Genomic DNA, 26,259 nt, shown 5'->3' on the forward strand with positions numbered 1-26,259 from the left:
AACGGAATTGCGGGTGTGAGAAAGCGAGAAGTCAATGTTGGCTCTTCCGTTGCCAAGTCCGGCAACCCAGTTGCGATACAGAGCAGTGCAGGCTTTAGTAATTCAGGTCGACTGGGATTCACCACAGATCTGGCTGAGAGTTTGTCGCAGTTGGTTCTGAACGATGAATAACTCTCTGCGCAAGACGAGTGGAGACGTAGCAGGTGCGTGGCTACCTAAGTACCTACTAAGTACTTAGGTAAGTACCTATTAGTGCCAAGTAAGTAGACGGTACCTAGGTACTTAAGAAGTAGTTACTGGATATCTGGTGCGTCAATTTCAAATTCTCTTGCATGGAGAGGCCGAAAAGGCAGGGAGAGAAGATCATTTCAATCAATCAATAGCAAGATGCAGCAAATGAAGCGGCGCAGGCGAACGCTGTTGCGTGAGCCTGGTCCAGACCCAGACGCCCTGGACTCTGCCAGGAGGACGTCAACATTCGAACCAGCAACTGGTAGCTACCTAGTACCTAATCGTGCCCGCCCCACTTTATGTGGTTCGGCTAGCAAAAGCCCTCACCACCAAAGGTGGTGCTCGACAGCAAGGCGGGCCGGACACCAAGGCGGGCCAATTTTCAACCTAGACGCGTTGAACCGCGAAAATGGCTGCAACTAGCGTCCAAACGGCAAAAAGCGATGTCGAATTACGTGTCAACGAGGCTCTTGAGTATATTGAGGAAAATCCAGGTGCAAAAATTCGCTCTGTGGCGAAGAAATTCAACGTGCCTCGTAGCCGGCTTCAACGACGTGCTAACGGCGTTCCTGCTAGGAAAGGCCATCCAGCAAGAAATACAATGCTTTCACGAGAAGAGGAAGTTGCTTTATGTAACTATATCGATCGCCTTGATAAGGCCAACTTCGCTGTACGACCTGAATTCATTACAGATGCTGCAAATTACATCCTAAAAGAGAGGGCATCGTCAACTGCCCCGCCTAGGCAAGTTGGAACGCGATGGACTACACGCTTTATCCAGCGGCATCACTATCATAAAGGTCTTCAAAAAAAGATTGATTCAAGTCGAAAAGCTTCAGAAGATGTGACAAGAGCTCTTTCTTATTACAACAAGCTTAAAGAGGCTATTCAGCAGTACGGAGTCCCTCCTGAAGATATCTGGAATATGGATGAGACTGGCTTTCGTATTGGAATGGGAAAGGACCATTTAGTTGTTACAAAGCGAAGAAGAGCGCATCTATTTTCAATGCCAGAAAACAGGGAGACTGCAACAGCAATAGAATGCATTTCTGCTGGCGGCAAAGTTATTCCTGCCTTTCTTATCCTTACAGGGCAAAAACACATGGAGTCCTGGTATCGGATAAAGGAGCTTGAAGCTAATACCAAAATAACAGTCTCACCAACCGGCTTTACGAATGACGAAATTGCAGTTGCTTGGATACAGCATTTTCAGGAATTTGCAACGCCAATAGGCAGATATCGCCTTTTAATCCTAGATGGCCACGGATCACACCATACAATTGAATTCGTTGAATACTGCGAACAGCACGATATAATTCCCTTTGCGTTGCCCTCGCACCTTACACACATCCTTCAACCTCTTGATGTTGTGATATTTCAGCCACTAAAGCATTATCATGCAAAGGCGTTGGATATCATTGTTCGAGACGGCGTGTTGAATATTACAAAGATTGAATTCCTTGCTTGCATTCAAGCTGTACGAAAACAAGCTTTCAAGACTACTACTATTCTCACAGCCTTTCGAAAAACTGGAATTTCACCCTACAATCCACAGCCTGTAATTGAGGCCCTTGAACAACGAGCTGCAATTTACACATCAACACCATCGCCGCCGCCGTTATATCACAACAACTCTTCCGACTTTGAGACGCCCACAACACTCAGGCAGATAAATAAGGTTGCCAACAAGCTAGGGGAGGTATTAGAAGACGATACATCCCTTGAGCCTGAGTTTGCACGCAATAGTACTTAAAGTAGGTACCTAGGTAGGTAGCTGCCCGACGTGCATGCCCGAGTGCCCGAGTGCCAGCGTCAGCTCCCGGGACCTTTGACCCAACCGCCAGCTACGAGCTTCAAATTCGTAGATATGGGCTTGTCGAGAGCTTGGGGTTTTGAAATAAATCATGGCGTGATTTCTCACCTGTCCGAATGTCTTGGTACATACTCAGTATAAAGAGGTTGACGTTGTTGGCAGAGATTTACTGACTTCATCAAAGTCAGTTTCATTTTTGAGTTAGCACCAATTTGCAGCGGCTTGAATGCCTGAGGTCTATCATGCTAGACTGCCCTCTGTACTTACGGAGTAGTGTTTTCAGTACATGCTTGGCCACAGATGCACAGACAGCATCCCGTGAATTGGTGGCTGGACCCACCCACCGTCACTAGATGGTCGGCGCAGACTTCGTAGTTCCTTTGATGCTCTCGACTGCTCATTAGGAGTCGTCGTCGTCCTTTCTTCACTCTTCTATCCCACACCGTGTCCAACACCTTCTTAAACTTGGAGATTGCACCAACCAGCGCGGCTACAATATTTCGCCTTGAAACTCACTGTTACTACGTTTCAGCTAGGGCAGCCTCATTATCGCTTCGGCCGACTTCTCGATCACTCAAATCAGCCGGTCGCGAATCAATTTGTTCTCTCCGCGTCAAAACAACGCCCCCGAAAGAATACCCCGAGACGACCAAGTGGCCTGCATCACCTCGGAAGAAGACTCTATACGGCCGTCTGAACTCCTTCGGAACCGTGACGGCTCCGTCAACATCGCGAGCCGACCGTAAATAGACGATCTCAACCCCTCCAGACGAGGATATATTTACAACTTGACATTGATCTGGTAAAAAGCACTCTTCATCTACTTGGTGGCCTGATATCTGCTCAAAAAACGCCTGTCCTTGGTCACTAGCTTAAACGTAGCAGTGTCTGCTCAAGCCAATAATATAAGACGTCGACTCCTCGTCTGAGCATACTACTTACCATGGCCGGGCAACCCTCTATGGATCAGAATGGAGCTCATCGTAATCAGAAGCCGAACCCATTACGCCCGATGAGAAAGCGGCCCCGACCAGTCAATCCTCTTGTTGCACCCTCTAGAAAAAATCCAGGAAAACCTGCGGTGAAACAAATTCCTGTGACAGGAAAACAGATGAGCCTGAACGGTTCCAAAACAAGCTGTGATGATCAACGGAAACAGTACGGCGGCTGGTCCGAACCTCCTCCTCAGTATCAATATAATGATATTCCTATAATGACGACCAAAAAGTCCTTGATGGAAGGCATGCGCTACCACCTCATGAGGTTCTCTCAGGCTCGTGCTTCCGACTCTCCCGTCGACCCCACAGATCAGGACGATTTTGCTCGTCCGGTGACACTACACAGACGAGACGCTCGACAGCCTCCTCCCGGAAGAGCGACCAAGGTGGAGGAACCGGAACCACCTCAAGTCGAGGAGAAGGAGGCGGAGAGGCTGGCGCAAGCTAAAGCCGAACGGGAGGCCCAACGCGCAATTGATCTTGCAAAGATTGCTCCAGTGGCCAAAGACAACAATCCTAAACGTCCCAAGAAACAAAAGGAGGAAAAAACCATGTTTAACAGGGCTCCAAAGTCCGAGGCAGCCAAGAAGGAATCAGATCTTCGGTATGAAGAAGCCTTACCTTGGCACCTTGAAGATGCAGATGGAAAGAACGTGTGGGTCGGCAGCTATGTTGCTGCCCTGTCTGAAGCAAACGTGGCCTTCATGATTGACAAAGCCGTCTTTCGCATGGTGCCTCTAGAAAAGTGGTATAGGTTTGGTGCAAAACCACCTTTTCAACCCTTCACGATTGATCAAGCGGAAGCATTCATGAACAGAAAGGTCGATGTTGGCAGATGGATAATGAAGGACGAGGAGAAGCGGGCTGGGCAGAGTGATCTTGAGGCAACGAGGAAGCTCCTTTCCGGCCGTGGCCAGATGATTAAGACAGAGAGTGACACCTTTAAAGCTGCGTCACGATCAGAGAAGCTTGACCATGACGAACTGGATGTATCTGGAGATGAATTTCAAGATGATGACGAGACGCCGTATTTCGAGCGCATGGAGGACGACGACACTAAAGAGTCAAAAGACAGGATACGTCGAGAGCAGCTGGGAGCAAACTTGTTCGGGGACGGCGATGAACAGGAAGTCGATAAAGAATTGCAGGAACAGTTGCGAGAAGAACTGGAGCGACAAAAATATGGCAAGAGTACTAAAAAGGCTCTGATTAAACGGGATCGAGAAGATATATATGAAAGCGACGACTCTGAGGAGAATCCTTGGAGTAGCTCGGTATGCTCAGGTCTTTCTTTTCCGTCATGCTGTCAAATCAAACTAACAATGAACTGTAGTCTGACGAAGAATCAAGCGGCGACTATGAACAAGACGAGGGAGAAGGAGAGAAGAAGAAGGATGACAAGAAGGATGCAGATAACAAAGAAACACAAGGTGATGGGAAGGATAAGGCGAAAGGGACGGGCTCCAAGAGATCAATGACACCACAAGGGAAACAGAAACAAGGAGAGTTGACCAAGAAGACTAAGTCTCTAAAACGAGCTGGATCTCCAGCATTATCGGAGTCGAGCGGGAATGAGTCATCGCGCAAGAAGATGAAGAAATCGTCTCTATTAGGCAGTGGGAGCCGTGCAGGCACGCCTGTCTCCCAGCCAAACGCAGTCCGGCGAGGCAAAGTCGGACATGGTTCCGGTAGCGATGCGGAAGCCACGACTACAGAGATGTCCGACGGCGCTGTCGCTCCTAGAAAGGGAACAAAGATGGTCGGTAATAGTGGGAGAGGAACGCCAGTCGCATCGAGGGCTGGCAGCCCGAATCCAGCAACCGCCGGTAAGTTTCGCTGATGATTCCAAATTTCTGTGTGCTCAGTCTGTCTGCTTTCCGACTATTGATGCCTGCTAACCTTTCTCGCTTCAGCTACATTAGCGACTACACAGACCGCTGGAATTGAACCTTGGGAAATACTAGACAAGATACCGGCCGATGGCATTGCCATTACCGATCTGATAAAGCATTTCCATGGTAGGGTTGGCGACCGCTCAGGCCAAATGCCAAGAGGCGAATGGATAAAATTGGTGAAGCAGCTCTGTGACTACGGGCCGGATAAGCGGCTTAGGCGCCGAAGATAGGCGCTTCTCCAGAGATGATTCTAGTCTCCGAGAAGACAAGCATAAGCATGGACGTATGTAGCGTTGACATAAAAGATTTATGGGGTATCTTGCGGTGTATACAACTATTCATCCATTTGCCACGAGTAATCCAGGCCCTTGATTCTGTCCCGCCGATTTTTCGCGTTAAACCTCTCCGTCTCAAGTCCTGTCCCTCGATCGACCCCATCCCAGCGATACCCAGGTTTGATACCATATCGATTTGGCGGGGCTGCGCCAGCATACATCGGTCGGCGCCTTGTAGCAGACTGTTGAGACCTTCCTTTGTTTGCCCTATCCCTTATAAATTCAAGCATTGGGTCGTTCCACCTGTCCTGTTGCTTCAGTTCGTTGTTCATAACTTCATCATCCGCGCTCCGAGAAAATGGAAGGAGCTTCGCCTCTTCAACTTGGTTTCTCCGTTTTTGCGCCTCGTTCATCTGTACGGTCCCTTTGAGAGCTTGTTTCGCTAGCTGTGCCTTATCTTCAGCCTCCGCAGCAGCTTTTCTGGCTTCAGCCCGTTTCATGGATATATCAATTCTCCGTCCCGTCGCATCGCGATAAACGGTTTCTTCTTCCTCCGCAAATTTTCTGTCACGCTCAAACTCCTTGCGTTCTTCCCTTTGTCTTCGTTGGAGCTGAGCAGACACCGCAGCGGCACTTTGGAGACCAGCATGGGTACCGTCGCTCATCATAACTAACCCATCGTTCGTCTCAATTGTCGGGATTTCATCATCCATGGTCCGTCTAGATTCGTTTTCCGCAGCAGTCGAAGCGAGAATTGCGTCAGCGGCCGCCGTATCTGTGTCTCCCTCTATGTCACCCAAACTCTTCCATTTGCTCTTGGCTGCTTTACGGAATTCCAACGTAGTGCCGGGAACCGTAAATGGTAGCTCTTCTCCATGCCTATCATCAGCAGCTTCTGGTTGACTCCAAGATGTATCATCGTCATCCGTGATGACAAGTCCACTGGCTGTAGATTGTTTTCGTTTGCGCTTCTTGGAGCGAGGCTTGGGGTCTGCGACGAGGTACCGAGAGGCCAGGTAATTTGCCAAATCCGAAGGCATGTCGATATATTTGCAGAACCCTTTTCTGATTGTAAGGTTGCAGAAGTCCTTAATCGAACTGTCCCCAGCTGGGATGAGCCGCAGTTGCACTCACCACTCGGTTCGACTTCAAGGATCAAGAATGCGACCAGCAAAGCGCAGTTGTACATACGAAGTTCTCCGTATTGCTTCTCAGGGAGATCAAGTACCCGGTACTTCACGTTAGCTCGCCAAGCAACCTTACCTAGGCATGCTTATGTAATAAACATATACGCCCAAACCCCAATCATGTCGGCCATCCTCGGCGATGATCTTGCTTGGTCACAGACTCACAAATCTGTGTGGAAACCTCTCTACAGCACCAGGAAGTCCCAGGTGAAGCATGCCATCTCCATTTTTCGCATCGAATGCATTACAATATGCGACATTTCACTTAGATTCTTCAAAGCTTGTCAATCCATTTCGCAGCGACTCCTCAGCGACCGCAGTAGTTTTTCAGGACAAGCTTCTAGCCAACGCCTTTAACACCCCAACACGTCGCCTCGATGCCATCTCCTGAAAAACATGCATATCCGAACGATGCGCTTCAAAAACTACGATTTGCTACTACGACAGCCTCTATGAAGAATGCGAGAGCCAGGAATTCAACATCTGCTGCCGAAAGTCGTCCTTCATCTCCTTCAGACTCTAGTTTACCTTCCAGGATGTCCAATCTGTCTGCAGTCTCCTTGTACGCTTCTACATTGTCTCCTCCTAGCTCTAGGCCAATGTCACCAGCTATACAAGGCTCTCGGGGTACAACTATTTCAGAACCCGTATTCGATGCTTATCCCGGACGCGGCATACCAGATTCAGTCTTTGAAAAGCCAGGGGAACCTGTGCATGAAATTATTCAAGCTTTCATCCCAAACGTATCAGTATACGCTTCTGAAGATACAGAAGTTCTAATTAAAAAAAAAGGTTTTCGGAATGGTCTCTGGGAGTTGTTGCGGCCCTTTGGAGAGAAGATCCAAGGCAACATCACCGTACGAGATAGTCATGGAATAAGCCGCGTATATGAGGACTTCGCTATCAGATTCACGAAACTGGGTGAAAATATTCGTCATTCAGGTCCTTCAACCTCGGATCCTCAACAAACACTGATCAACACAGACCCCAATGACGCTCAAGAAAGCGCAGAGAGAGACAAGATTGCTCTTGCTCAAATTGAGAATGTTGTTGACCGGCATTTATCCTTTGCTGAACGGTCTATTCCCAGGCTTCCCTCACCATCGGTGGAGGCGTTACAGCAAGGTCTGGATCGTGATTCTGCATCGCCGTACTATTCCCTATATCTGAGGCGATTGTTATCTGGCATGTCGATTACACCTCACGAAACTTTCGCGCATCCTGTGGCTTGTGTCATAGCTATCAGCTCTCGAAATAGTGCGCCTATTGAAGAATTGAGGAAATTATACTCTGAGAGTTACCAGGGCAGCAGAATGCTTCCCAATTGGGTGGACAACGATTACCTTAGATATTATGTGCTTGTCCACGATGAAGAGAATGATGACATCACCCGGTCCATGGGCTTATTTGAGCAGATGAAACGTCACTTGGGTCTGCATTGCCACCTCCTTCGACTGCGATGTAGTAAAAGCGCGGAAACGGACGACGACAGTATACCACTGCCATGCAGTGATTGGATGGCCGCTGCCGAGGAGCTAGCCAGGATTCACAAGAGTGAGAATGGGGAAGATTTTGAAGATCCCACGCAGTACATTTTCGAATCTGATGCAACGGCAATCCGAACATTTGTTCGGGAAATGGTCACACAGTCAATCGTTCCCACCATGGAACGGCACATCTCAATATGGAACGACCAGGTTGCATCACGCCGAAGAGGCATTGCAGGTCGTTTCATGAATCTGTCTCGAAAATGGACGGGATTTGGAAACACCTCAAAGTCTTCCTCAAGCGGGAGCCTCAACTCAAGAGACCACTATGATCATCTAGGGTATTACCGCGCCGATTCGGCCGAAGCTATCATTCGAAAGCTTGCAGACTTTGCTTTCATGTTGCGAGACTGGAAGTTGGCTCACTCAACATATGAACTGTTGCGATCTGATTTTAGTGAATCAAAAGCATGGAAGTATCATGCCGCTACCAACGAAATGGCAGCTGTTAGCTTGCTGATCGCGCCGCCAAACTCGACTTTCAAGGCACGCGCCGACTCAATTGATCAAATGCTCGAGTCGGCATTTTATTCATATAACACAAGATGTAGTGCGCCACTTGGTGCCATTCGGTGTTTGCTGCTGAGCCTGGAGTTGTTGAGGGCAAAAGGGGGTGCGTATGTTGATGATGCCAGCAAATGGGGTCTTCGGTTACTTGAAGCCAGAATCCTGGGGCCAGTCGGCGATGCTTTACTTAAGGAGCGCCTCTGTATTTGCTACTTATCCAAAGTCGGCGTGGGCAGCTGGGGTTGGGGTACTCGACATCGCAAAGCTGCCGTATGGAGCATACTGGCCGCGCAAGCCTGGGACCAGCAGGGCAAATATCTTCCAGCGCAAAGATGTCTGAGTGAGTGTCACAAGATCTACGGGAATCTGCCCCATAACAAAGGCATAGCACAGTTTCGAACCGCAGAAGAATACATGCACTCCCTGAGGCTCGAGGTTCTCAAGAAACTTGACCTTCATGATGCTGATGGATCTGATCTGGAGAGGGAGGGGAGCACTCCATTCATAGACGTTGAAAGTCAGGAATTTTCGAATTTGCCATTGAAGAGGGCAAGCACGGTGTCGAGAACTGGCATGTTGGAAACGGCGCCACTTCGAGGAGAGAATACCATCGATTAGGCCATCACGAGAATGTTGGAACCGGATTGATCCCCATCAAAAAAAAGCGAGGCATATCAATTCTCGCCTTCAACGGGGCCACCAAACAGTTGTTCGTAGCTCGTAAAAAAAAAAAAGCTGTTAGGTTCATACCTAGGTAACGTGCAATAACCCACGACTGCAAATGACCCGAATGGAGCTGTGTGCTTGAAGTCCGAAAACGTACCAAGGAGCATTTCCAGTAAGAGCCAAGAGCCAGGAATTGCCCCAAGTACCGACCTAGGTTCTCCGTACTGACATCATGCGCTCCAAACCTGGTAGTACCACCAGGCTAGCCAACCAGCATCCAAGCCGGAAAATGGGCTGTCCACGTCCCCACGCGTCTAGCACTCTTGCTCCAGCATCGGCAGGATTAATAACAAGAGTCAAGAAGCACCTGTATTATTTTCCAGCTAGCACGAGACGCCGGGATGTGATCCTATCGGACTTGAATCTCTCATCTACTGAAGTTTCAGGGCGACAGGCCGCTTATCACTCCTAAATTTTGCTTTGGGGAGGCGTCATGGATGATCTGGCCGAATTTCTATCCGAGCACGACAAAAACTTTCGAAAGTAATGAACCATTGCGAGCTGGAATCCTCTGTATTCACTGTTTTTCAATATAATACTAATCCGTACTGTGTGTTTGCAGAGCACGATTACCATCACTCTACAGCGACTTTCGGCCACAGAAAACACTAAACCCAGATGGGTACCGTGCAAATATCGTTGCTTGGCAAGAGGCATTATCATCCTTGTCCTTGAAGGGCCTTATTTCAGGTCGTGGACACAATCCAAGCCTATTGGTCTTGAGCGTTGATGAAAACCTTCCTCGCTATTTCGAAAGCAGGCGGTATGGTCAACCACTGGCCTTGGGGACTGTAATACGACACGCCATAGCTGAAATGAAATTCACCTCTGTCAAAAATTTCTTTCAACCGCCAGCTGCGACTCTCACGCATAATTTGGCCTCTATATCTTGGAACGCTGCAGAGTGGACCTTCAGACAGCTTGGTATCAAGGATAGGATTAGTGGCGAAGATAGCGTTCCTGCTGGGCAATATGTTGTCATGAGCAATCTCGAGACAGTGTTCCAGGAATTCAAACAGCAGGTTGCTGGACGGACTTCCAACTTCGACCGAACTTTTACTAGATTACAATTCCAGTCTCTGTTCGCGCCGACATTAGTGGCTGGTCAGTGTCTCTCGGACCAAGACTTGGAGGTACTGCTCACCTTCTTGTCCAGGGATAAGGGATTCATCGACTACAATGGCGACATAATACGCATTCGAAGTTCTTCAGACAGGTCGAATATAGGCCCAGAAGATGTTGCAATAGCGTCGGTAAAAGAACTGACTGCGAATCTTCGACATCAAACTGTAGCTCTCAACCTTCGAGTCGATTCTCTCAACCGCGAGATAAAGAGCGCACTCTCAAAAAACAACCGGGTCGCTGCTCAGGCTTCGCTGAAATCTAGGAAGCTGGCTGAATCCTCGCTTGTAAAGCGATACGCCACACTAAACCAACTTGAGGACATAGCTGCCAAGCTGCAGCAAGCATCGGATCAAGTTCAGCTTGTAGCCGTGATGAAATCATCCGCCAATGCCTTACGGAGTATCAATACCCGAGTCGGAGGCAGCGATAGGGTCGACGAAGTGATGCACCAAATCCGAGAACAGATGTCAGAGGTGGATGAGGTAGCAGCGATCTTGGCAGAATCTACAGGAGAAACTATCGATGAGTTAGAAATACAGGACGAATTGGAAGCACTAGAGACCGAAACCCGAGAGGCAGCGCGTTTGACCAAAGAAAAGAAGGAGGAGGTGCAGGAGGCCCACGAAATAAAGGAAATGCATAACGAATTAGCAAAGCTGCCGGACATCCCTACCGAAATTGTTTCAGAAAGCGACAAATCAAAGACTCAGGCGATCGAGAAACAAGTCGCCGGTCTATCTCTCGATCACATCTAGAAATATTCGAACGTTTTCGGTTACCTTTCAGATGCGGAAATATACTCAGAACATGATTACCGGTCGTAATGGTGAGAAATCAGGCTATATGAGGTCTGCTACCAAATGGATCGCGCTTTTGCCTGAGGCAAGGGCGACCTAACATGACGATCGACTGGCTTCTCATTGAAGACACTTGGACGTCGGTTCTCTGGCTATAGACTGGGAGTAGAACTTATGAAGAATGACAGGCTTCGCCATTTCGTCTGCAACTGTGGCGATTGATAAACTGTATTGTGTAATATATACATCTTTTCCCATTGTGCCGAATGCCTGTTGCATATCCATCTACCAAGCATGTAGTATTCATTATTGACCCCCAGTCTCAGTTTCTGACGAGTTCGAAGCAGCTGGTCCCGACTCAAGCATGTCCGCGTTAGCCGACTCCATTGCCTCTGATGTTGATGAAGCGTGGCTCCGACCTCCTTTCCCCAAGCTGGCTTCCAAGGCTTCGCTGGAGACATCATGATGGGTAGAGCTCCGCCGCAATTCCGTTGTCATTTTAGTAGATTCCTGGCAGTTCTCGGTGCTGCCATGAAAATCCATAGAGTAACAACTACTAGTGCTCTGTTCTGTCCCGTCATTCGTATCCTTTATCGCACCCTTAGCTTCTAGTCTGCTTCGTCGCGCATTTGCAATCAAACTCTTGAAAGACACGTCGTGTTTTGCGGCCCAGGCAACGCCATCGAAATTTTTGTCTTTGATCGCGAGGGATGTCTTGGCCGCAACGGTTGTTCGATAACCTTGCGTCTTTTCCCAGATGTCAAGGTCCTGCAAAAGCTGTGATCTTTTTCTGGGTATGGCGGAATCACAATTAGCATTCCAGATGGTAATCCACTCTTTGTGGCGTCTTTCCAAGCTTAGTCGAGGACCTTGGTTAGAGATTCCGAGCTCTGCCAGCTTCTTCCGTAATGTCTGTTCCTTCAACATCGAGTAGTTGAGGGCAGGGAGACGTTCCAACGACTTTTGAAGGCGAGATTGCTGTGCCTGTAAAGCCCCGCCAGCGGGCAAGAGTTCGCTCGTTCTCGATTTCGGTACTGGGCCTGGACATGATTCTAGGTGTTGAAAAACTTGCCAAGCCTTCATTCTTTTTTGGCATGATGGACATGGTACGGTAGTATCGGCTGAGAAAACGTTAGCAAGGTTCCGGTCATCCATTCAAGATCAGCGCACCATCTTCTGGATTATGTTCAAAATCATCATCAACCTCACTGTTACTGCCTTCATCGTCATCGGAGACTGGGATAGTATCACCGGCCTGTTTTCGCGCCCGAGATGTTTGATTTGCGGCCTCGCTTCGAAGGTGGTTCAGTCGGGCAGATGTTCGTATGCGTTTGGGTTCAGGGGATACAGGGGCTGCAACCATGTCATCGCCTTCGTTTTTCCGTTTATACGAAATCGATATGTTCAACTGGCTACGGGCTACGGCCAGAGCGGAGGGTCGTGCTTTTGTAAATGCCTCTACAGATTCTTCCATCGACCAATTACTTCGGAGTTTCAGCTCTTGCTCGGGAGCGCGGCATAGGGGACACTTGCTATCATTAGACAAGGCCCGTCGTATGCAGATAGAGCAGAAGGTATGCGAGCAAGTCGTGATCATCGGCGTCTTGTAGAAATCCTTGCAGACTTGACACCGCATGGCCGCCTCGACCGCAGCCAGGCCGGCAAGAGCCGTGCCGAGCCAGTCGGTCGAGTCAGGAACATCGTCCATTAGCCGTTGAGTTTGGATTTCCTATGCTGGTCAGAATTGATGTCCTTTGTGCTCCTTGCTGAAATGTAGATTATGCAATATTAGAGCGAAGCCCAAAATCGTGCAAGTTATCAACAGGAGGCTCAACATTGATTCGCGACTCGACGCGTTGTGGGGCGGAATGACGATGCAAAACCGAAAAATCTTGCTTGAAGTTTCAACAGAGCATTTCTAGTCCATATGCAATTAGGTCTGTCATGGTAATTCGTAGCGTATTGTTTTATAGGATCATGATGAGTCGAAAACGAAAAGTCATCCGTCCATCCTTCTGCGAGTGCGAAATCGTTGATCAATTGGCTTTAAGTGGATCCACGTGACTTCGCGTCTCTTCCTTGCTTACACGCGAAGGCCCGGCTCGCGTTTTGCGTAAATTGTTCCATCATTCTGTGCCGTAGCTTAAGAGATGTCGTTAAAAAAAACCTTTCCAATGGACGAACACAGGAAGTTTCTAGCAGACATGCTACTCAGCGAGGGTCGACCGGTAAGTTTTACAATATTGCATGTATAACTTACGTCAACTGATCAGTATCACTCGCAGATCTCCTATCGGGCCCTAAGCACGTCGCTAGATGTCCACGTCAACAGAGCTAAAGGGTATTTGTCACTTGTCCATTTATTCGTCGCTCCCTACCTCAATTTTCCAACTCTAAGCTTCTCAGTTCCTGACATACTCTCTGACAAATATGCGCAGTATGCTCTTCGATTTCCATCAATATCAGAATGAACTTCAGTCAGACTCGATCCACGCTACATACCTGGTTTCCGGGATTGTTGCCGCAGCAGATAGGATATCAGATGTTACCGACATAAATAGCTCGTCTCCCCAATCAGAAAACTTAGCACGAACGGTTGGCAACAGGAAGCTGACACTCGTTGGGGAAGAAAATTTGCGAGGTTTGCCTCCGCCCTCATTCCACAAAGAACTCATTCTTAACAACCGAACAGATGCTTTAGAAATGTATACAAGCGTAACGTCAATTCATATGTATGGTTTGTCACCGAGCACGATGAAAGACTTTTGGGTCTATGAAGAGGCGGTAAACAAGAGTGATGTTTTGGTAGACAACCGCAAGCAAGTTGGACTTCACGACAAGTGCGGAACTATTCGCAATCCACATATGCGTTTACGAGATCAAAAATCACAGCTCGGCTCGTTTTCTTCTGGTTACGGGCACTCAGTAAAGCAAGGAGAAAGCGGACAGGCCATCCCTGGCACAGGAAAGGGAATAGAGCCACAGCGGCAGGGCAAACAACCTGTTACAAAAAGGAAAGAGGTTTTCAGCACCTCAAATCGATCCGCACCAAAGACAATTCTCCAGTCTTTCGCAAAGACATCTACCAATACCTCTGCAAAATCTATGCAGCATGTAGAGCAAGCTGACGAGCACACCACTGTACTTTCTGATGATGGAGAGCCCGATGACTCCGACGCTTTACCTTCCAAGTCCGGTTCGGTGTTGCATTCCAAGATGAGGTCGCGCAAGGACAGAGAAGACGATTTAAGGCGCATGATGGAGGAGGAGGATTGTGAGGAAGAACAGGGTGAACCAATTGAGTTCACACCAAAAGCTGAAGCGGAGGAGAGTTTAGACCCTGAGGCTTCACCTGACGCAGAGCCCGAAACAGAGATGCTCTCAACAGAACAGGCCTACAAGGAACCTTCGGAGACCATTTCTAGTTCCGGAGACGGCCGGAGACGAGGCAAGCGTCGGGTGCTGAAGAAGAAACGAATTTTGGATGATCAAGGGTACATGGGTACGTGCTGCTCAGTCAAGCTCCAACTGCCAACACGTTTTGTTAACTCACAATGCGAATAGTCACGATTCAAGAACAAGGATGGGAGTCGTTTTCTGAGGATGAGATTGGTCCACCGGTGAAAAAGTCAACGCCACCAGCAATACCCCCATCATCGTCCGCCAAGACGAAGAAAACATCGACCAAAGGCTCCCAAGGCAGTATTATGTCGTTTTTTGCTAAGAAATGATCGACTGTAGCATTTTTTCAAAAACAGAAAGAAGGAAAAAGAAAGAAAAAGCATACTTTATTGGACGAATAATGAAAAGACCAATATTTTATTTGTAGCACTCTAGGAAACTCGATCGCTCATCAGCTTTCGATTTCCAGTCCGTGTACTGAGCTGGATTTTCCAACATTCGCTTGAGTAGGGAGCCTAATCGATGGATACCCTGAATCAAGGCATCCTCTGCCTCCCATGCAAAGCAAATTCGGATGTCACCGTCGAACGGAGCGCTGCCTTCGTCCCCACGAACTTCAAACATGCATCCATATCCTATAGCGAGGTTCTCTTCTTTCACCGCGACATCTGCGACTAGTTTGGAGCTCAGTGGGACTCCTTCTCTCGGGGACAACCATATAAAGTATCCGCCATAAATCTGAGCGCCGACCAAACTCGTTTCTCGGGCACAGTAACCCAAGGGCGTAATGCATTGATGAATCGCAGTCATAGCGAGCTTGTGTCTCTTTCGCAAAGATGGACAAACCGTGCAAGCTATGTGCCTCTGTAGTTCGCCTGTTCGGAGAGTTTCACCTAGTATCGCTGCACACAATTGGCTCGGTGCTCCGCCTGACAATGTAGAAGATGTGTCGCCCAATCCAATGACGAACTTTGATGAGGCTTCAACCCAGCCTGTGCGGACCCCTGGACCAGCAATTTTACTGAAAGATCCGTTGCTTATAGCGTAACCAAACTTCCCGGGGTCCTGATCCGAAAATCCCATCGATCGTTCAATGTCACAGAGTCTAGGGAGTCTCAAGTCACTTCCGTTGCCACGTTGATCTTTGGGGTCGATAGACCATTGTAAAAAGTCGTACACATCATCACACACTACGAGTGCATTGTGTCTTCGTGCCAGTCGTACCAATCCTTCTCGTCGTCGAAGCGACATAGTCTTCCCAGAGGGGTTCGCGCAAGTTGGCACAATGTACACCACATGCCTATACAACTTTCTTGTCGGACCAGGCAATTTGGCCGGCTGTGGGATTATTAGATTGTGTAAGGCCAATTGGCAACTTTTATTTCTGCACTGACCTTGAGCTGGGGCTTTTGCTGCTCGTCTTGTTGTAGCTTCCTGATGTTGTCTTGCAGGACCGTCAAGTCGATGCCTTCGTCATCCTCCGGTACCGCACGCAACTTTCCAGCAAATCCCGAATCCTCAAAAATTCCACAAGCCAGATAATAGCACGGAGCAATTACCCAAATGGCTTTTGTGTAATTTGGGTCGGTGAAGCTCTGGAGAATGCAAGCTAAGCTCTGACTCGCTCCACCTGTGACGCATATGCGACTCGGGTCTGTTTGGACATTATAATGCTCACCGAGCCATTTTGCCAACTCGTTCTTCAGTGTTGGATGACCTGTATTTGGACCATATTGGAGAATAGCGGTACTATTCTCCCGATTATTGAGGATCCGCTGACAGGCACCTGACAGCATGGCAGCTGGCAAAACATCAGGTGACGGCCAGCCACGCATGAGATTGATGTGGTTTTTCCCACTCGACAATTGAGAAGTCATGCTGATCTGCAGCACTCTCGTGAGATGTGGGCTCGGTTCCAACCTCCTGCTTCAGGCAGTTGATTCAATCGCAGGCGGTAAAAGGCTTTCATTTCTTGGCACCTCGTCTTCACCCTATGTTAGGAGTGTATTTATTTTGGGCGCGGTCTCAGCTCCCGGTCAAAGCAATAGTGTGGGGTAAATGAGTAACTCGGGAAGCTAAACTCGGGCCTTTTTGGCCCGGGGAGCCGCCTCGTGTAAGAGCTCAGACACTAGTAGCTCGTATCAAGGAAAAAGGGGCAGGACACGTGTGTGATATTGAAAGTCACACTGTACCAAACATCCCGAGCGGGCCTGTACCTTTGTCGCAGTACTCCGTATACGGAAGGTATTAATATTATATTGACCACACAAAAATGCGTGGCGTCACCACGTCTGTTTTTTGTCCGAAGAACATTGACCAGACTGGACCAGCCCACGAGAGTACCCAATAGTATGGAAAGCCCCGAGAGGTGTGAAAATAAAAGTGCATTTCACACCTGATACCTATATATCTACATTGAAAAGCGATCTTCATCTAGGCAAGCAGCGAGGCAAGACATTTGTTCAACACACAACTGCTGCAATAGTGACACGACGACTACATTCCAGAAAACCAACACAGACGCGAAACAGGGTCGGTATTCCACGTCCATGTGAAGACTGAGTGAAGACAGATGCTTCATGGTTCATATGGCGACGACCCAGGACCAAAAATCAGGTGTGGTTTTCGCTTTGCAATATCAAGGATGGTACTGGCAAAAACGCCATTTGCCCAGGCAAACCAACTGCGTGTGTACTGTCGAACATGGTTTACATTTACACTTTCATGGACCAGGCCAAGTTTAGATGACTGAAGGACCATGTTAAGGCACGCCTCAATTTCGTCGTCATCTTCTGTGGTTTGTGCTTGAATGAGAAGACTCATCGGCCAGGCATTTCGCAGCCCAATATGCGGGCCTTTCGGAGTCAGATCAGCTCTTCCTGTCCAAAGTGAATCTTTCGGTCGATTGCTTACCGCCAATCCCTTGAAAATCATTTCCTTTCAGATAATAGGGATTGCCCTGATTTTCCAAGATCATTTTTCTTGTATTTTTGTAAATTGGATCTTCAATCCCACAAAATCCGATTAGGGGCAAGGCCAATAGAGATGGGTAATTTGCATCGTCCATCATGATGGAAGAGCCATAGCCGTCAACTTCGTAGGCAAAAACTTGACCGTACTTCGGCTTGGTCACGACTCCGTGCTCCAAGACAGCGGAGCGTAAAGACTCACCCCACTCTCCTAATCGTTCTGCCAGAGATGTTTTATTTGAAGCTTTGAGGAACTTGGAGGTCCGGCGCAGCTCAACAGACATCATTGCGTTCGCAGGAATAAAGAAACCCAAAATCGTGGCGTCATCGCTAGGTCTAAAGGCGGAGCGAATGAGACCAGTGCCGCTGTTCAGGGGGTTGCCATTTCCTTGCAAATTGAGTGTCTCTGTGCCAAGGGTTGTCAGCCTTTGAAAAGTGTACTTGTTCCTGGAATAGTGTCCCGTTTCCGGGTCGAACGTTGGCTTTGACTGCTCTTCCAAAACTTGGAGAAGCGTTTCCACAGCGAGATACCATCGGTCGTTCAAGAAATCTGTCGAGCCTGTGTGTTCATAGAAGTCGTTCGCAAGCGCCAGAAAGTGGGCTAGCGAATCAAGTTCGTACTTGCACTCAAACACAGCACTAGGCTCATATGCCGGATGGACAACATCGTCCTGACCGTTGGACGTTATTGGAAGATCGCTGATGGGAGGAGGCTGGAAAGCATTGCAGTATGGAGCCTCAATGACGTACTCCGCCTGTGTGTTGATGGCGCCCAGGATCAAGTCAAAAATAGCGGCATCATTCTTTGCCAGTGCTTGATATGGACGCAACTGGTTTGTTGAGTCGCGCAGCCACTCGGCAACAATATCTCCGGTTGTTATGAAGGAATGATGCCCTTGCCAGGCGCCATCATCCAAGACAGTCCGAGATCCGCCGAATCGAACGAAGCCGGCGTCCCTGCCTTTGCTATGGAATTTAATAGTCGTGTCCGTCGTTGACGGGAAAGCGTTCTCGAATAATCGGGCCAAGTCTGGATCCTTCATCCGTGTCGTGACATCTGTTATCACTCTCTCAATTTCATCAGAATGAAATGTCCGACATTGTCGCTGCGGCCTCTGAAACGGAAGGGCGAGAGGCCCAGTGCTAAACGGTTTGCTACGTTCGTTAGCAATCCCCGTCAGGACACATTGTCAAACACCAAAGAGTTCTCTCACTGTGGATAAGCCGCGTATGATGCATAGTCGGGGCACGCATCAGCAAGGCTGTGAATTGGAATTTGCGGCTCTTTGTTGCTTGTTGCTATATTCGCATATAGTAGCGTGTACAGTGGCCTGTTCACGCGCATACTGAGAGGATGATGGTGGAGGGAACTATCGACACGCAAAGGCGATGGAGGTCGGCATACGGTCGGCATATAATTCAGTACCCAAAGAGAGAGTGCGGCGTAGTTAACTCGTGCTGTTGAAGCCAATGTTCATGGCACGTACTCCACCCTTGACGTCTCAGGTGCTTGTCACTTACGTGGGCCCAGCTGTCCGCTCTATGCCTTTGGACGCGCTCGTGGTGCACGCTCAATATACCGTACGTGATCTCAACTATTGAGCTTGAAAGCAGAACATGCTGCGATATTGACCATGTATGATGCCTTTTTAAGCAGAGAAGACCATTCTTGACCAGGTTGGAGCCAATAAGCAATTGATATGCTACTCGGGTATCACAACCTACTCCACCTATTTAGGTACTGAAAACATTTATCTTCGCAGCTTTCACATCGCCAGACAAGATGCCTGACCACTGCCGGCATCTCAACCACTCGCTTACTCAAGCAGGGACCCGAATCCGTACCTGTGCGTACCGTATTCCGGACACAATGGCAAGACAAAAAAAGCCAGCAAACATCATGTGGTGAGACTACTCCCTTCACCAGCCCCACGTTCGACTGGATGCAGTGAATACCGGCGGCTTCCACTGTATCCGCCCCGGGTCAAGCACTCGTCTCAGTTTCAGTTTTTGTTTTTCTCTCTGTTGAATAAGATTCTCCGGGATAACAATTTTATGGTCACTTTTGTGGTACACCTGCATTTTCATAGCTTGAAGAGTGTGTTCGACATCCTGCGTGGTCATGGCGAGCGCAGACGATATTGCTTCAATAGTAACCTTTTCGTCCTTCTCATTGTATCCCATTAGCAGATCAAGGATGTTTTCTGACCAATACTGACGGTAGCTCAGGAGACCCAGATCAGAAAGGGGTTTCTCTGGTGATCCCAGTTTGCCTTCAATTTTAGAAAGCTCGTATGAAAACTGTATCAAAAGTCGTCCATAGCCTTTCCGCTGATACTGCGGTAGCGTCAGAATGCAGGCAACGTTGTATCCGTCTGCACTCTCTTTTTCCTTGGAAAAGTACCCAACAATGTGACAACCCTTGTCCGTTCGGCTGGCCATGACGTAGAACAGAAACGGATCCACGTCGTAGTAAAGTGTCTTATGGTCAAGAAACATTTTTGAGAGAAGGCAAAGGTTTCGGCACCAAGTTCGCTGTCGACGTCCGTCGATCTCAAAAAATGAGACGTAGTCATCTCGGTATATCTCGTTTCCTGGAGGATGCTGCAACGTGCATTTTTTCCTGTGTCGTAGGAACGCTGTCTCGTCCCCATGGTAGCTAAGGCAAAATTCGCAAACGAAAATAACATCTTCTTGGCTGAACACCTCAGGGTAAGGGGAGAAGTACCAAGGGAACAGATCATGCTTCCCGAATTGAACCTTTGATATATTTCTTATACGGGATATCTCAGCAGGGTTTTGAGTCATGGATCCGGAGGTCCTTAGTTTTTCAATTTCTTCCTCCCGGCTGAATTCGCCTTCCTCCTTCTTGACGTCGTCTTCTTTATCATCTCCTTCTACGTCGTCCGCTGCGGTTGGCGTTGTAGTTGCGTCAGCGCTCACTTGCGTTTGCGAATCAACATCGAGGCCAACAGATGATGCCTGCCGTTGCCGTTGAGACTCTACGAAATCTGATGGTTTTATGAGCAGCGTATCTCTCGAAATTGTAAAGACACATAACACGTACCGGACCACGGATGAGGAGTCGCCGCCTCTGAGTGGACAGACTGCTCTCTTTTACCGGGTCGCTTTTGCGCCTTTTTTGGGACTTGGGTTTTCTTGGTCTGCGATGGCGCCTTTTTGGTTTTGGAATCCTTTAATTTGTCTTTGTCAGGATTCGGCCATTCCACTTCTTGTGTGAAGTCAATTCTTGTGGTTGGAACCCATTCGTCAAGCCGCTTATTGAAATTATCGAAGTTGCAATAGAATTGCTTGCCGCTCTTGGTCTCCTTGATGCTGAGAATCTCTGCGCGTCGCGGTTGGCCATCCTTCACAACCCAAGCTATACAGCCCGTTTTCAAGGTATCAGAAGTCGCTATCCCTCTTTGTCTCGGTGTGTCAGATCCGACCGTGGGTTCCATCACTGGTGTTCCTACAGCCATGATGTATGTGGATGAGGGCGGCTATTTGATGTTCAAATAAGCCCGTAACCTTTCCTTGTGATTGATCGCGGCAGAAAAAAGGTCAGGTCACACGGCAGAACCAACGAGGCGGTGAGTCCACAAATGGCGATCTTGCTTTAGTACCTCTTTAGATGCATACGCTCTATAACCTATTGCATATCCAGCTACAGAGTAGTACCGGTTGCTTAAGATGTAGTCATCTACCTGATAAGTACACATAGAGTGCTCTCGATCACATTTACATACCTGATCTCCTGCACGCTTTTCAACGTCCCAGAACTTAGTGTGGATTATGTACTTGGATCATGGCTGAGCTGTCTTCCAACTGGAAGAAGCTTCAGGCAAAGCTCAATCCTGGCAAGCAAACACGCTGCCTACCTTTGCAGCGCAAGGCAAAGGATCCGACGCCAAGTACAGATAAGATACACCAGTTTTCAGAGGCGATTTTATCAAGGACCATCCAGCCTACAAACGCCAAAGCTCACCGAATTAGGAAAATGGGCGGAGTGCATAGTTCCAAAGCCGGAGATGAAGCCAGCACGAGCCAGTCACCATCGATCGCCCTGTGGGCAACAAACCAAGATATTTCGAGTGAGGCTCTAGCAGAGGCATACGGCCTTGGTATCAAAAAAAGTGCAATCACTCTGCCTTCACATAATGATAAAGTCAATCATGGTCGATCCTCAAATATTGACGTTGGAAAGTACGTCGGACTCGATTGCGAAATGGTTGGAGTTGGCCAAGGGGCACATGAGTCCGCTCTAGCTCGGATCAGCTTGGTCGACTTTCACGGGCGACAGATTTACGATTCTTATGTGAAGCCAACAGAACGAGTCAGTGACTGGAGGACGGCTGTGAGTGGCGTCTCCCAGAGGGAAATGAGGTTTGCGAGAGAGTTTGAAGATGTTCAACGCGAAGTATCCGACATCATAAAGGGACGTATCTTGGTTGGACATGATATAAAGCACGATCTAGATGTGTTGAAATTGAGTCATCCTCTCAGGGATATCCGAGACACCGCCAAACATCACGCATTCAAGAAGTATGGACATGGGCGAAAACCTTCTCTACGAGTTCTCGCTCGGGAACTTCTCGCTATGGAAATACAGGAGGGTGCCCATTCTAGTACTGAGGATGCACGCGTTACTATGCTCATTTTCCGACGATACAAGTCGAGTTTTGACACGGATCATACAAGTCGCTATCCAAATGGGACTCCTCCGGTCAATACAAGGAGGTCCAAGAGACACAAAAGGAAACATTAAATTTGCCCGGAACTACCGCCATGGGAGGACCATCATCTACGTGGCCGAATCTTCATTACTTGGTAGACCATAATTGTCAGTAGAACAATATAACATCATGTGGGAAAGAGTAGCGTGCTTCGTCTTGAATTTATACTATTAGGGCTATCGGAACATGATGAAGCACTTTTCCCCCACACATACCAAGAAAAAATTGCTCTACATCCCTATATGGTACTTATAGCGGAATCCCTTCCAGCAGCTCCGTAGCACGTTCTCGCCCAACAGTAATGATCACATCTCCCAGGGTCTTAGTAGCAAACCCAGCTTCGCAATATTTGAAGTAATACTGTAAATGACCATGTCAGTGAAATTGACAAGAGGAAATGGGACATGGGTCTTCTTGCCTCCCATTTTCTTCTAAAGACTTCAATAGCGTCTTTCGTCATTCCTGGATAATTTTGCAGGAGTGCGGGCTTGATTTTACTGTTAAATTGATTTTGGAAGTTCTCATTCCACAAGCGTAAAGTCCTGGCGTAGTGTCCACCGATATTCTCGACCTTCTCAACTATGAGTGTGCCATGGGAGTGCTCGCTGATGTGGCTCAACAATTGTGTGATCGAGGGTAGGTACCCTCCTGGAAAAATGTATTTGTTGATAAAACTGTGTTATAATGTTAGCTCCTTGAGCATGGGTACAATCCTCTGTCTATGGGTATGGAAACACGTACTCTACTGATTTGGAGTATGCTTCATGACGGTTCTCAGGCATCGTTATACATTGGAACATCGCGATGCCTCCGTCTGGCTTGAGGAGTCTATTGACGCACTTGAAATAAGTCCCCAGGTACTCCTGACCAACTGCTTCGAGCATTTCAATAGACACAATCTTGTCGTATGGCTTTTCGGGGACAGGGAGTTGGCGGTAGTCAGTCAACATCACCTCGATTCTTTCATGCAAGCCGGCCGCGCACACTCGTGCCTCTGCCAATTCTTTTTGCTCCTTAGAAAGTGTTATGGTCGTTACTCTGCAACCAGCTTTGCGGACAGCTTCGATGGCAAAGGAGCCCCAACCAGTACCTATTTCAAGAACATGGTCCGTTGCCTTGAGCTTTGCGCCATCGACAAAGCGAGCTAGTTTCCTCTGCTGGGCAGATTCTAGACTCTCGTCATCTAGGCCGGGACCGACTCGAGTTTGCCAGATTGGGCAAGAGTATGTCATGTCGCTTGAGAGGAAGGCGGCAAACATGTCGTTACTAATGTCATAGTGCGCCGAAATGTTCAATAATGAGCTGGAGAGAGTATTGGTGGATCTGGCAAGATAGGAAAGCGAAGATGAGATCCTAGATCCGATCGTGGTTCCGTTGCTCATGCGGTCTCTGTTGATGATGAAGAGCTGCATTGACGCAAATAATGTCATTATCGTGGTCAGAAATCAGGCCGCCGTAAAAACCCAATGGGAGCTCACCTGGAAGAATGAAGTCAGGTCTTCGCAGAGGAAATCTCCGAGCATGTATGCCTCAGAAAACCCAATGTCAGCAAACAAAAACAGCCGCATCCAAAACGTCTCCCTCTTGATAACAATCTCCACGCGAGGTGTATTGCCTGCCCGCCTCTCCCGAGTACTCGCCGTGGGCGACAGGTCAACACCAGAAGAGAGGTTTCGACCAAACACATGACGAGTTTCTCCGGGTTCATTGACAAGTAGAAGCGTACCAGTGTCAATGCATGACAAAGTAGCGAGAATGGCCGATCTCGCCACAGACACGGCAGGTGTCCAGGCCAAGCCAACTATTGCGTTTCGAACGAGGTCAGATCCATCTCTTAATTGCCTGCTGAAGGTTTCTGGCAACAATGGAAGATGCATTGTAGGAAGGCACTTTTTGTTGGGCTGGCGAGTGAAGGGTGTTGGCAGCGGTCTACGGAGCGAAATATTTTGGGCATTTTTAAAAAAGGATGGGCTCAGGGAAGGATTCAGTGCTCGCACAGTCCAGGTACTTTTAACGATCCCATATATAGGTAACTGCCTACCTGGTATAAAATCTATGACACGTTCTGAAACGCTCTGCGTCCAGTGGACCAAGTGCCGCCAACGCGCGCGCGAACTTGTCGGTGTGATGTGGTGGTGTAACCCTACATTGGCTCCGGAGCATGACAGCTAGTAACTTTGGACTTAAGTAGTAGTAATAAGCGAGGAGTGCACGGTGGATGGTCTACAGAAGCGACATCACTCACTGTTGGCCGCCAAGTCAACCAACCCGGTACTGCAGAGGACGCAAATAGAAATGAAATTAACTTGGGTATAAACCGACATCAGAGGCCTGGCGAAAACAACGCTCTCGATGAGGCTCTGGCGGCGGCTGGCTAAATGAAGCCTCTGACTAACTGCTTTAGTTCATGAGATACGTCATCGTTCCCGAGAAAGGCATTACTGCAAATACGAATGGATGACATTTAGGTACCTACCTAGATTAAGTACCTAGGTAGCTAGGTCCCTTTGAATGTGTACATGTGCCAGTTAGGTATTGGATTCGGGTTTTGACCAATCAGAAACCTTGCGTTGAAGAAAAACTTAAGGAATGCTACGGTGACAGAAGAGCCGCAATCATGTTGAGTTACAACACTACGTATCGCAGAGAAGGTGAGTCTAGGTGCCTGACTGGCACTTTAATAACACATGCCAAATAGGTACCTAGGTACTTACCTAGGTACTTAAGTAGTCTCGCGTAGGTACTCCGTACGGAGCACCAACTACCAGGTACCTAGGTAGTTACCGATTGCGTCTATCTTACCTAAGTGCCACCACAGCCCCTTCTTTTAGACACGCGTTGGCTACGCGTCTTGATTCCTTGCTGCAAAATTGGACAACTGCCCAGGCAGGTCATCATGGAGCCGTGCATGCTGTGTCGCCTGTCTGCATTGATGAGCTTTTTGAAGTAGGTCAAGACGGCACGCCACATCTGCCTTTTGTAAATTGCAACGATACTCGAGTATGTCACGACCAATTCTCTCAGTTACCGACAGCGCAACGCCGGGTACCTCAGTTCTTAGCTTGTTGCCATGTCGAATTCAACATGACGGGCAGATTGACCAAGGTGCCACCTACTGGACTCCTTTCACGGTCCAAGGTAGACTTTCCCGCCGAGAAACATCCGGCATACGAACACGAGTGGCGCTGACCTCTTCCCGTCCAGGCCGGGCCAAAGAATCCTACTTTAGAGGGAAAAAATTAAAAGGGAAGGAAATTTCATTGCCGGAGAAATACCAAGGACTTGTCATGCAACCTACTTTGGAAAACCAAAAAATGAACAAAGACATGGGCTCTGCATTTCCCAACAATGAAAAAGGGTCGGAGACAACGGACAGCCTACAAATCCTCTCCAGATTTGACACTATTCTTTTATGGAGGCAAGACTGCTCTGGGAGCGACTCGGCAGATTTGTATACGCGATGCTTGGATGAATGGCTCAATACGGCCGAAAAGGTAAGTAAAATGGATCCCACCATGTTTAAAAATGCAATTGCTGATCGAGACAGATCCATACGCACTAGCTCTCTACCGGATGAGGGGGGTTTTACCGATGAAGATTGACTCGGTTGGGAACTGCTGGTGTTCTACAACTCAAGCTAGTTTATGGTGTAAATCATGCATGAATGCGTGAGGTTCCGCAAGACCGTCGGAGTTTGTATGTGTTGTCAAATACTGCGGACAACTTGCTTCTATAACACAGGTTGGACAGATGTTTCGGGGAGCGGACATAAATCGCACCCTTTGTCCGTAGTTTTTCTACGGACGCTTGAAAGGTAAAATGTTTCATCTCCCGGGCCGTGACGAATCAGTCAAAATGACATGTGGATAGACTGTTATCCCTACTAGTAGCTAGACCAATTCAACTCTGGGAGACGGTATAGCCAGGCCAGGCGTTTCGGCGGGATACTGGGGACAAGAGAGATTGACCTGCCATTGTACCAAACGATGAGAGGAAGCTAAATGGCAAACCCCAATATCGTGTTTGCACCTTGACTAGGTAGGTACCTAGG

The 26,259-nt window shown here is 48.3% G+C and overlaps 12 protein-coding genes across 12 annotated transcripts; 6 read left to right on the top strand and 6 right to left on the bottom strand.

The window, feature by feature from the left end:
- Nucleotides 1–640: 640 nt before the first annotated feature.
- On the top strand, nt 641–1,984 carry MAM_02993 (transposase; the record flags this gene model as incomplete). The annotated part of the gene is made up of 1 exon (XM_040821792.1): nt 641–1,984. One exon carries the CDS (start codon nt 641–643, stop codon nt 1,982–1,984), a length of 1,344 nt encoding a protein of 447 aa, XP_040680361.1.
- A 1,171-nt stretch (nt 1,985–3,155) lies between these two features.
- On the top strand, nt 3,156–5,167 carry MAM_02994 (transcription initiation factor IIF subunit alpha; the record flags this gene model as incomplete). Its single annotated transcript, XM_040821793.1, has 3 exons — nt 3,156–4,316; nt 4,376–4,868; nt 4,956–5,167. 3 exons carry the CDS (start codon nt 3,156–3,158, stop codon nt 5,165–5,167), a joined length of 1,866 nt encoding a protein of 621 aa, XP_040680362.1.
- A 104-nt stretch (nt 5,168–5,271) lies between these two features.
- Nucleotides 5,272–6,252, bottom strand: MAM_02995 (Bud13; the record flags this gene model as incomplete). The annotated part of the gene is made up of 1 exon (XM_040821794.1): nt 5,272–6,252. The coding sequence occupies one exon, from the start codon at nt 6,250–6,252 to the stop codon at nt 5,272–5,274; it is 981 nt and encodes a 326-aa protein (XP_040680363.1).
- Nucleotides 6,253–6,935: 683 nt separating this feature from the next.
- MAM_02996 (uncharacterized protein) lies at nt 6,936–9,071 on the top strand (the record flags this gene model as incomplete). Its single annotated transcript, XM_040821795.1, has 1 exon — nt 6,936–9,071. One exon carries the CDS (start codon nt 6,936–6,938, stop codon nt 9,069–9,071), a length of 2,136 nt encoding a protein of 711 aa, XP_040680364.1.
- A 923-nt stretch (nt 9,072–9,994) lies between these two features.
- On the top strand, nt 9,995–11,059 carry MAM_02997 (SNF8 family protein; the record flags this gene model as incomplete). Its single annotated transcript, XM_040821796.1, has 1 exon — nt 9,995–11,059. The coding sequence occupies one exon, from the start codon at nt 9,995–9,997 to the stop codon at nt 11,057–11,059; it is 1,065 nt and encodes a 354-aa protein (XP_040680365.1).
- A 348-nt stretch (nt 11,060–11,407) lies between these two features.
- Nucleotides 11,408–12,809, bottom strand: MAM_02998 (Postreplication repair protein uvsH/nuvA; the record flags this gene model as incomplete). The annotated part of the gene is made up of 2 exons (XM_040821797.1): nt 11,408–12,141; nt 12,272–12,809. The coding sequence occupies 2 exons, from the start codon at nt 12,807–12,809 to the stop codon at nt 11,408–11,410; spliced, it is 1,272 nt and encodes a 423-aa protein (XP_040680366.1).
- Nucleotides 12,810–13,305: 496 nt separating this feature from the next.
- MAM_02999 (DNA polymerase subunit Cdc27) lies at nt 13,306–14,832 on the top strand (the record flags this gene model as incomplete). The annotated part of the gene is made up of 4 exons (XM_040821798.1): nt 13,306–13,329; nt 13,387–13,442; nt 13,540–14,603; nt 14,666–14,832. 4 exons carry the CDS (start codon nt 13,306–13,308, stop codon nt 14,830–14,832), a joined length of 1,311 nt encoding a protein of 436 aa, XP_040680367.1.
- Nucleotides 14,833–14,920: 88 nt separating this feature from the next.
- MAM_03000 (aminotransferase) lies at nt 14,921–16,380 on the bottom strand (the record flags this gene model as incomplete). Its single annotated transcript, XM_040821799.1, has 2 exons — nt 14,921–15,841; nt 15,898–16,380. The coding sequence occupies 2 exons, from the start codon at nt 16,378–16,380 to the stop codon at nt 14,921–14,923; spliced, it is 1,404 nt and encodes a 467-aa protein (XP_040680368.1).
- A 700-nt stretch (nt 16,381–17,080) lies between these two features.
- Nucleotides 17,081–18,817, bottom strand: MAM_03001 (DUF1237 domain protein; the record flags this gene model as incomplete). The annotated part of the gene is made up of 3 exons (XM_040821800.1): nt 17,081–17,358; nt 17,417–18,627; nt 18,687–18,817. 3 exons carry the CDS (start codon nt 18,815–18,817, stop codon nt 17,081–17,083), a joined length of 1,620 nt encoding a protein of 539 aa, XP_040680369.1.
- Nucleotides 18,818–19,392: 575 nt separating this feature from the next.
- MAM_03002 (histone acetyltransferase ESA1) lies at nt 19,393–20,954 on the bottom strand (the record flags this gene model as incomplete). The annotated part of the gene is made up of 2 exons (XM_040821801.1): nt 19,393–20,483; nt 20,540–20,954. 2 exons carry the CDS (start codon nt 20,952–20,954, stop codon nt 19,393–19,395), a joined length of 1,506 nt encoding a protein of 501 aa, XP_040680370.1.
- Nucleotides 20,955–21,280: 326 nt separating this feature from the next.
- On the top strand, nt 21,281–22,240 carry MAM_03003 (RNA exonuclease 4; the record flags this gene model as incomplete). The annotated part of the gene is made up of 1 exon (XM_040821802.1): nt 21,281–22,240. The coding sequence occupies one exon, from the start codon at nt 21,281–21,283 to the stop codon at nt 22,238–22,240; it is 960 nt and encodes a 319-aa protein (XP_040680371.1).
- Nucleotides 22,241–22,783: 543 nt separating this feature from the next.
- On the bottom strand, nt 22,784–24,085 carry MAM_03004 (methoxy mycolic acid synthase 1; the record flags this gene model as incomplete). The annotated part of the gene is made up of 3 exons (XM_040821803.1): nt 22,784–22,856; nt 22,950–23,614; nt 23,687–24,085. 3 exons carry the CDS (start codon nt 24,083–24,085, stop codon nt 22,784–22,786), a joined length of 1,137 nt encoding a protein of 378 aa, XP_040680372.1.
- Nucleotides 24,086–26,259: the final 2,174 nt, after the last annotated feature.

Source organism: Metarhizium album (genome assembly GCF_000804445.1).
Source record: "Metarhizium album ARSEF 1941 chromosome Unknown scaffold_5, whole genome shotgun sequence".
In the NCBI taxonomy this organism is placed as follows: domain Eukaryota; kingdom Fungi; phylum Ascomycota; class Sordariomycetes; order Hypocreales; family Clavicipitaceae; genus Metarhizium; species Metarhizium album.